Genomic DNA, 9,909 nt, shown 5'->3' with positions numbered 1-9,909 from the left:
AAATTTTGTCTCGAAAAAATTCAAAAAATTACAAAGACTTTTCGCTCAACCTAATATAAAATTGGGTTCGAGTACCTCCATTCTAAAGCCTCAAACATAAAAAATATTTCTGTGTTCTGATTTCTCCTCTTTTCAAAAATATTCCTTGATTTTTGCTCATCTCCCTGTTTTGTACCCTAAGGCTCTTTGGATTTTCTCATTTCGTTCCAGTTCAAAAAAGCGGACAAGAAAATTGAAAAAATCATAGATTCCCCTCAATTTCCATTCCTATCTTTTTCCCTAGAAGTGTCTAGGACATATATTTCCTTCATACTTCTTTTTCTTTCTTTTTTCCAAAGTTCATTTTTACAAAAAAACATTTCTAGAAAGAAAAATGGATGCAATTTTTTTCCTAGAATAAAAAAACTTTTTTCCTAGAGTAAAAAGTGGAACTTTTCCAGCTGGAAATCGAGAAAAAAGAATTTTGTGCTTTGAAATTTTATGTTTACGGTGGAAACGTATAAAACAGAGAAAATATTAGTATTTTAAAAATAATTGTTCTGTTTCATTTTTTTTTTAAATCAGTTTAGGAATTATAAATTTAATCAAATCTTTGTTGGAGAGGGTCACCCAAAGTTTTCCAATTTTCAGGAACTTTCTGTCACTTTCACAGCTTTTCCGAAATTCCCTAAATTTACCCTCCCTCTTCTTCTGATGACGTCAAAACCATCTATTCTTTCCTTATCTCTTTTTCCTGCACATTCCACTTTTATTACCTTGTTTTTTTCGTTCAGCCATTTTCCCTATTTCCCTTATCCTCTATTTTTCAGATAGATGAATACCTCATTTTCATCTCCAACCACGTCCACCATCCCTTCTGTTACTCCATCACCAAACGAGGATGATTCTTCTAGAACTACGCTGAAATTGGTCTTGGCCATTTCATATTTGGTTCTTTTTGTCATTGGAACTGTGGGAAATGGGTGAGAACTGTTTGGCAGTAGGTCATTAAAATAAGACACTTTGAATTTTTCAAACGAACATTTCGAAACAGTGAAACTAAACATACCATATTAACTCTAATAGAAGCCCACCTAAACCGTCAATTTTGAGTTCATCTATCTAGGTTCTTTTAAAAGATATCAAAAAATTATCAATTGATAAATTGATAATCACCAATGTTTTATCAGTTAACAATTTTTTTCGATATCTGTCACAGGAATCCGGATAATTAAGTTTAAAGTTTCTTGTTTGGGTGGGATTCTGTTAGAGGAATGACGGTTATTCAACATTTTCAAATTGAAATTCAATGTTTCACCTAGATCTCTTGTTTCACTTGTTTTTATTAAGTAGTGTTTCGTCTGCGGTTACCCGTTCTTATGAGTTGTGAATCATTCAAAAAAAACCGTATCTCAGTTCCTGTTTAAAATTTGAAAAAGTTGCTAACTGATAATTTTTTATTATAAAATTAAAAACATTTTATCAGTTGACAATTGTTTGATATCTTTCACATTAATCGAGATAATTGAGCTTGAAATTGGCGGTTGGGGTTCTATTAGAGGTAATTCAAGGTTTTCAATTTAAAAAAAAATCAATGTTTCCCGTAGATCCTTTATTTATCGTGTTTTTATGAAATAGTATTTGAACTGTAGTTGCCTTTTCTTATGAGTACCATTAAAAAAACCAATTTTTTTCATAAAAAAAATTTAAAAATGAAACTTTTTCAGTACCGTAATCCTGATGATCATCAACATTTTGACATCAATGAAACGGAACATGCAGGCTGGAAAACGGAAAGTGATGAGCAATACCAATCATGTCTTTATTTATGTTCTGGGTAAGTCACCATTTTTGGAAGTTTATAAAAAAATTATTTCTGATTGAAAATATCATAGCATAAAATTTATTGGAAGAATTTTTAAGGCAACTATCTGATGCAGAACATTTTTTTGCTCAAAAAATTTTCTCTGTTTGAAAATGTTTAGATTTGAAGTGTAATTTTAGCCGTTCATTCGTTCATTGGCTTTCTTTGTCATCTTAAAAACCCAGTTTCAAAAATTTCTCACTGCTCCAAGAATCAACAATTCCAAAACATTCTATTTTTGAAACAAAACTAAAATTTCAGCTTCTTGATCTGTCCCTTTTCAGGCCTCTCAATCGTTGATCTCTTGGTTATCCTACACCTTCCGTTCTTAGTCGTGGATCTTTTGAAAGGTAAAATTCGTCCCGCGAAATTCAATTTTCCATGATTTTTTATCCAAAACCTCGTTTTCAGGACAATGGCTGTTTGGTGTGGCAATGTGTAAAGTGTACTGGTTTGGGGAGAGTGTCAATAAGCTATTAAGCTCATTTTTGATGACTGTGCTCAGTTGGGATCGCTATATGGCAGTGTGTAGTCCGGTGAAGTCGATGAAGTGAGTAAGGGAATAACGGAACGATGAGAAATCCGGAATTCAATGATTCAACAATAACTATGTAAAACTCTGAAAAAATAAAAATACTTTGAAACCGAAATTGATTGTTTTGAGATCCGAAATTTTTCTGTTTCCGATTACAAATATTCAACAGACTAAATGAAAATATATAGTGAAAAATTGAAATATTACAACCATTCTTGAACCATTTTTTATAAACCTGAGTGTGAAATTCACTAACCTTCTAAAAATCACAAGTAAAACTTTTAATGTCTCGAAGTCCAGTCCAAAGAATTCCAAATACTTATATTAATAATTGGTGAATATGGCTACTTACAGAATGCGAAGCAATGCAACAGCTATGAAAGTTTTGTTGGCGTGCACCTTGTTCGCTACAGTACTACTCTTACCCGTGCTCATCGAAGCAGCAGTTCTGAAAATCGATAAAATGCACATGGTTCCGTTATTGGAAGGAAGTGATGAGTTGGCAGCGTCAGGTAAAATAGAGCTCAATGAAACTAAAATGATATGATGCACCAAAACGAATCAATTAAACGATAATTCATAACATTAGATATCAGAAATCAGAAACAGAAAAATTGTTTTAATCAGAAGAAAATTTTCCAGACCTCGCTGGAACTACCATATCCAAGTGTATCTTTGATGCAGACGCCACTTTCACCTTGTACACTTTTGTTATTGGGTTTGCTGCTCCTGCGTTCCTGATTATCATTTTCTATGCGCAGGTAAGTCTAGTTAGGTCTGAAACATACAGGGATTCAAAATAGTCAACTTTGCGCAATTTTAATTTTAGGATATAAAAACGTGTAACCTAATAGCAACACCCTACCTATTTTCTGAATTATAAAACTCATGGAACTGAGATTTATTGTTTCTCCAAGTTTTAGGTCATCTATGCTCTTCAAAAGTCTTCCCGTAATATTCGAGGCGCCAGAGGAATCAGCAAACCAGATGGAACCTCAAACAGGGTTAAGAAAATGAGTTTTCCTTCTTGGGAACATTTTAAATACTGTAAAACCTGTAATAGAAGGGCCTTCATACGTCAAGTTTGAGCTCAATTATCTAGATTCTTATACGAGAAATCAAAAATGTGCTGACTGACAAAGCACTTCTGATAACATGATAAAAATTTTACCAGTTGACACAAGTTTGATATCTTGCGCAGGAGCCAAAAAAACCCAAACTAGCCCAAACTTGACGATGCGGGGGCCCTTCTATTACATGTTTTACGTTATTTTTCACCTTATGATATTCCAGGTCACCAAGCGGATCGTCGCTGTAATTTTGTTCTATTTCCTCTGCTGGACACCCCAATGGACCCTGAACATCATGTCTCAGTTTAATCTGATTGCTGTGTCATGGATGACTCCAGCACTATCAGCAATGTTCTTTGTAGCGCATTTATTGGTGAGTTATAAATTAAAAAGTTAAGAACTCTTTCGAAATGCTTATGAATATGGTAGAATAGTGAATTAAAGGTGGGGGGACATGAAAAATAATGTTCTCGAAATTTCGTTTAAATATGCCTCTCGAGGAGTTGAACGTGTGGGACGAGGATTGAGGGTGCGGCGCCGCTACCGACTGAGCTACACGGGCAAAGAGAAAGCGGTCACCCGATCGCATACATAAAGGCGAGGACGACAGCTGTACGCAGAGTGACATTAAGCGTTGTACACCGTCACGGTAGAATGCATACTCTGACCCCAAAAATCCCCCGTAAAATCTCCTGTCCCCCACCTTTAAATTTAAATTTTCCAATCATATTGTTAGTTACACCAACGTGATAAAAATCTGTCAGTTTTGAAACAGAAAAGTACAGTAAACCGAATAGTCAATGATTCCAGGTATGTTTCAATTCTGCCGCCAATCCTGTGCTCTACGCCTACATTAACCGAGAGCTTCGTACTCAACACGTCAGGCAATGCATCGAAAACGCCATTCAGTCTGTCAACAAGAGCATCAGAATAGGCTGACGCAGAATAGGTCAGTATTAACATGTTAAACGACCCAGCCAGTGCTGAAAGCCATTTTTTCTTTCACAAATCATGAAAATTCCGAAAGACCTTTCTATTAGAGAGAGGTTCTTATTTCCAAACAGGCCTTCTAATACAGGTTTTACGGTAGTTTTGCATTACCAATAACTTTTAGTTAATTTCTCGAACAATTCACAGAAATTGTTTTTTTATATTTCACCCAATCATGAAACACTGATTCATTTATATTTTCCATAAGCCTAATTTTCAGACTTTCCATGCAATCCCGCCCATCCGACGCTTCAGCTACAGTATTCTCCAAATTTGAGAGTGGCGAAGGTGGGATTTTGAATAGGTGAGTTTTAAAATTCGAGAAAAAGGTGATGTTTTTCTAATTTTTAGACTGTCCAATTTCCAACACAACATCCTTGCAAGCATATTTCATCGAAAACGGATGCCATTGGTTGTGGACAAAAATATAAATGTAAGGTTGACAAATACTCAGCCCATTATTGAAAATACACAGTCCGAACAAATTTGATAATTACATAAAACAGTATTTTTTTCCAGATTGAAAATACGTCATCATCAACTGACGAGGATAAGGATGATTACTTGTGAAACAAATATATTGATTTCTTAATAAAAATTATGTTCGTGTTTTGAAAAGCTTTCAATTTTAATATTTCTGGAAGACTTGTTTCTGATTAAATTTTTCAGTTTCACGTGCTACACAAAATCTTTGTAATTTAAATAGAATTCTTCAAATATCGACATAGCAATTTTATTCAAAATGTAGAATTAACAAGCTGAATAGAAGTTGTGTTCCGGGTAACAGTAGTTGTGCGGACAATGACAATTTCTCCAGGTGCTGGAGGTTCTGGAAAATTCTAGATTATTGAAGGAAATCCTCTGATGAAGACATCATGTCGTTAGTAACATCAAAATAAATTTTGTAGTTCTTTCTACAAAGATCCGAAACCGCGAATTTTTGAAAAAGCAACTTTGAAAATTTCAGATTTTTTATATTTCAAATATCTGTAGAAAAGCTGAAACTCACGAATTTGATAGTAGTTTGAAGCTTGACTCTCACTTGAAGAACTTGGGGAAATTGAGCTGGAATTGATGGATTCTGGATATCCAGAATGGACCAGATAGCTTGGAGTAGGGGAGGTTACCTGGAAAAATGTTTTTGAAGGCGAATTTCTGATTAGAAATTTCAAAAAAAAGTTGTTGCTGAAAAGTGGTATGCGGTATTGTATAAAAATATTTGATAATGATTTTTGGTTATCAATAGGATTACGGTATATAATTTCAAGGAAAACCCAAAAACTAGGAATTTTAATATAAAATTTTTCCAGATTCACTGTTTCCAGAAATACATATTTTTTGCTCATTTTTTAATTTCCCATTCAGTAAATTCCCTACATACCAAACATAATTAAACATTTCAATAATAAAGTGGTGAGTAAAATTTTTGCTAATGTAGTCCTAAAAAACATGATTGATTTTTGGGTTGGACATTTTTTTTAAGATTCTGATTTTAGCCGTTTTTCTCTGAAATCTTTAGTTTTTTTTCCTGAAAGACTCAAAAATGGGGTCAAAGTAGTTATTCGAAATAAAAATATCTCTTCACTTCATTAAAAAACTTGATTAAAAAACTTACAATATACTGTGGACTCATATAATTGTTTCCGTACATTCCAAAGTATGGCGCCTCTCTTTCCATTTTTTGTTCGGCTCAAATTTGAATTCTTGCGCTGAAAAAGTCAATTTTTTAGAATAGTTTTGAAAATTGCGATGGTAAAAGAGTTCAAAAAATTCAAGATTACTAATTCGCTAACTAAAAACTAAAAATAAAATTATTGAAACAGTGAAAACCTTTTGAAAAGAGTAGAAAAGTGAAAAGTGGTTTGTATGATACTGAAAAAAGTGGAAAAAAGGAGTCTGTGTCAACAAAGAAAATGGAGAAGATAGGGAGGTAAATATAAAAAGGGGAAAGGGGAGCAAAAAACTGAAAGACAAACATTCAAAAAAAAAGAAACATCATAACATCTATGGGAAGCTCCGCCCCTTTTTCATATTTTAGGACCTTTATACGTCGTTAATAAGCATGTCAAAGAATAAGGGGTCCATACAGCTGAAACGTGAATAAATTAATTGTAAGAATGTGACAAGGTGAAGCAAAATATACAATGGTATTGTCAAAAAGCGACTTCCGTTTCTACGAAGAACGGACCACGATGACTATGTGTGATAGAAAGAAAACTTTTAAAGTTTTCTGCATTTCCTTTTTCCTTCCCTCTTTTTAATTGGACTAATTAAAATCCTTTTAATCCAATTAATTTAAAGTAGGCCCATAAAGTTTGAAACTTTCAATTCATCTTTTTTTTCTCTCCCTATCCCTTCCTTTTTGCATTCTTGAAAGTCAAATGCGAGTGAGTGTGTATAGGAGTAGAGAAACGCAGAGAAAAATGGGAAATCGCCAGCTGTCTCACACCAAAAGGTCCTTTCTCTTTTCCTATGCACTAACACAACTTCTCGTCATGTAGGCTTTTTGACTTTTTTTTCCGTGAAAATGCATTTTCACACCTTCTCTTTCTCTTCTTTAGAATTTTCACCATTTTTTGTGAGGCATGTAAGAAAAAAGCTCTTTTCAGAAGTGAAAAGGATAGGTATCGAGTAACAACTTTTTTTTGTGTAAAAGTTGGAAATTTTTTGAAAGTTGGGAATTTTCATTTTCCATTGTGTTGATCTTTTTTAACTTCTAAATTAAAATTAGAAAATCAGATTTTTTCTGAAACTAAAAAAGTTGTGCTATAAGTTTTTTTCTGTTTCGCAAAGTTTTCGTAGTGCCACTCAAAATGATAAGCTCGTTTGTTGAGAATACCAGGGTTTTTTTTATAAATTGAAAATTTTTATTTTCAAGTTGAGCACTTTTTGACTGTTTCAGGCAATTGTGATTTGCGAGCCTTCTATTGTAATAAGGTTCCTGTCCATATTTGAAGATCCATTGAAACGAAATCGCTTAATTTTCTAACTCCCCAGATAAACTTTTTTCAAAGTTTATGATATTGCCAGATAGTCGGCTCATTTTATTCGTTCTAATCTTACAATTCGAATTCTCATTTAAATCCGAAAGTTTCATTTTCAAGTTGAAAATTTTTTGACTGTTCCAGGCAATTGTAACATACCAGCCGTTTTTAAATAGTGGTTCTGCCTAATTTTAGCGTTTCATCTAATTCAAAACACTTAATTTTTGAACATCCCGAAGAAATTCTTTACGAATAATATACTTTCTTTGTCATCTTTTTCAAACCCTCTCTAGTTTTTCTTTCCCACTTAATTGTTCATTTTATTTCCTAGCAGCCATGAGAATTCTCCAATAGCAACGATGGGAGAGTGCCTCTAATAAAACATGCTCTTCTCCAGAATTTCTTATTTTACGTTTTTTTTTCTGAACAATTTCTTCTTGCCTTAATCCTCGATTTTCCGATGCAGGGATTGTTGTGAAGACCAAGTGGGGTTAAGGGTTCTTCTTCTTTTTTGATTGCCATTTTTCGAATAGCCACTGAAGCAATGAAATTTTTATTAAATTTGAAAATAAAGTTTTTGAGAGCTACAGTAATTTTTCTAATCGTATTTTGCTTAAAATCTGTAGATCGCTAATCTTCATTGAGTTCATTTTGGTCCTCTTAACAAAATTGGTAAGAAATTACGAAAATTCCCAAGAGAATGGATTCTTGTTATTTGAACAAGACAGAAGAAGGTCCACCTCTAAAAGTAACAGTGTTTTCATTTTTTGAGCTTTAAAATTGGTAGATTTGAATATTTCGCAAGTATTTAGTTTAAAATAACCTTTCTAATTTTAAACTTTTTCCAGTTTCGTAGAGTTTTCAAAAGTTCTGCTTCACATCATTCAACAATTGTATCAGTTCAAGATTCTTTGGAGAAAAATGTGGATATTGTGAAAAAATATTATACTTTAAGTCGCTATTAATCGTTGAGAAATACCATTTCATTTGGAAAAAAACTTCTCCAAACCTATTTATGGATTCTAAAATCAACATTAATTTCTTCGAATTTCAACAACTCATAAATTTTTCCCGTTTCATTAGTTCCAAAAATTCGAGCCGGGAAATATTGGACAGTATCTTTACTCTTCTAATTTCTCAAACTTCTAAAAAATTTTCTGTCTGAAATTTCGCTCCCATGACAAAAACCGTGAAACATGTATTCGAAGGGCCCTCCGATACGAGCATGGAAAAATAGAAGTGCTTTTTAAAACACTCTTTCTTGCTCAATTTTGGTGAACGCTAGATTCTCATTAGTTTTGAACGAGAATTCGCCGCATTTTCAATTAAAAAAAATTGGAAAAAATGACCGGAAAAATAGAAGGGCCCTCTCTGGTTGAAGGAACAGAAGTGCTCTCCAGGGGTTTCTTGGAGCAATAGAAGGGCCACCCCGTCTAATACAGGTTTTACGGTATTTCCTAAAATGCTTTTTATTTTTTCGAATTTCAACAATATATAAATTTTTCCGTTTTATCGGTTTTCAATAATTTCAGTCTGAAAATGCTTTATTTTTTCGAATTTCAACAATATATAAATTTTTCCGTTTTATCGGTTTTCAATAATTTCAGTCTGTAAATATTAAAAAGTGTATTCGTTTTTCCGAAATTTCTAAAAATAACTTTTTTCTCTGAAACATCGCTCTATTTCCCACATATCAATTTATTTTCTATTTCCTCTTTAATCGAAAAAAAACCACTCAAAAGTTCGAAAACCTTCCCTCTCACAGTTGTTTACAACTGGAAAAAAGAGGGCTTTCGAGAAGAAAAAAAGATTCAGAGAGAAGAAGAAATTTGTTTTTCAAAAGATGCAATACATCTATATTTTCTGGAGGAACAGAAGAAAAAAAGAGGACTTTTTTCCAGATTTTTTCGTTCTTCCCTTCCTACTTTATCTCATTTGTCAATCTACTTTTGAGGAGAAAACAAGCGGTTTCTTCATTTTCCGTTTTCGGTAAACTGGAGATTCAAAACTGAAAAAAAAACTTCAATGTTTCACCGAAAAGTTAATTTTTAAAAAATTTTTGGAAGTTTGTTGGGCAAATATTTCCATCGATTTAGTTTTTCTTCACAAGGCTCCGCACCAAATCCCACATTCGATGTAAAAATCGTTTTAAAAATGATGTAGTTCAACTGTTTATTGTTGTGATCAAAAAACAAATTTTTCAAATGTGGCAGTTGGCTTTCGGGCCGTTCGTATGACTCGATTGAATTTTAAAAAATTTCAGTTTCATTTTGGCCATAATAAAATAGCCTGTTTTATTATAAAACGCTGAATTTAATTTTTATGAACCCGCATCGTTTCAGTTATTTTAATTCCCAACATAAATATTAGAAAATACATATGTAGCTTTTGAATTACAGTAACGGTCAATAAGATATACAAAGACGCATTGTTCAGTTGATTTTCGGCCATTTTGACCATTTTCAGGAGTCTGGAGATCGGCTTTCA

At 33.1% G+C, this 9,909-nt stretch overlaps 2 protein-coding genes across 2 annotated transcripts; one reads left to right on the top strand and one right to left on the bottom strand.

The window, feature by feature from the left end:
* Positions 1-813: 813 nt before the first annotated feature.
* CBG00362 lies at positions 814-5,008 on the top strand (the record flags this gene model as incomplete). Its single annotated transcript, XM_045244723.1, is given in 11 exon segments — positions 814-962; positions 1,707-1,816; positions 2,128-2,174; positions 2,194-2,393; positions 2,733-2,890; positions 3,021-3,139; positions 3,672-3,821; positions 4,259-4,356; positions 4,659-4,742; positions 4,790-4,871; positions 4,958-5,008. 11 exon segments carry the CDS (start codon positions 814-816, stop codon positions 5,006-5,008), a joined length of 1,248 nt encoding a protein of 415 aa, XP_045091553.1.
* Positions 5,009-5,175: 167 nt separating this feature from the next.
* CBG00361 lies at positions 5,176-6,116 on the bottom strand (the record flags this gene model as incomplete). The annotated part of the gene is made up of 3 exons (XM_002632302.1): positions 5,176-5,267; positions 5,448-5,565; positions 6,054-6,116. The coding sequence occupies 3 exons, from the start codon at positions 6,114-6,116 to the stop codon at positions 5,176-5,178; spliced, it is 273 nt and encodes a 90-aa protein (XP_002632348.1).
* Positions 6,117-9,909: the final 3,793 nt, after the last annotated feature.

The sequence above is a fragment of the Caenorhabditis briggsae genome (genome assembly GCF_000004555.2).
Source record: "Caenorhabditis briggsae complete genome, chrIV, whole genome shotgun sequence".
Taxonomy (NCBI): Eukaryota; Metazoa; Nematoda; class Chromadorea; order Rhabditida; family Rhabditidae; genus Caenorhabditis; species Caenorhabditis briggsae.
This window is presented reverse-complemented; position numbering and strand designations above follow the sequence as displayed.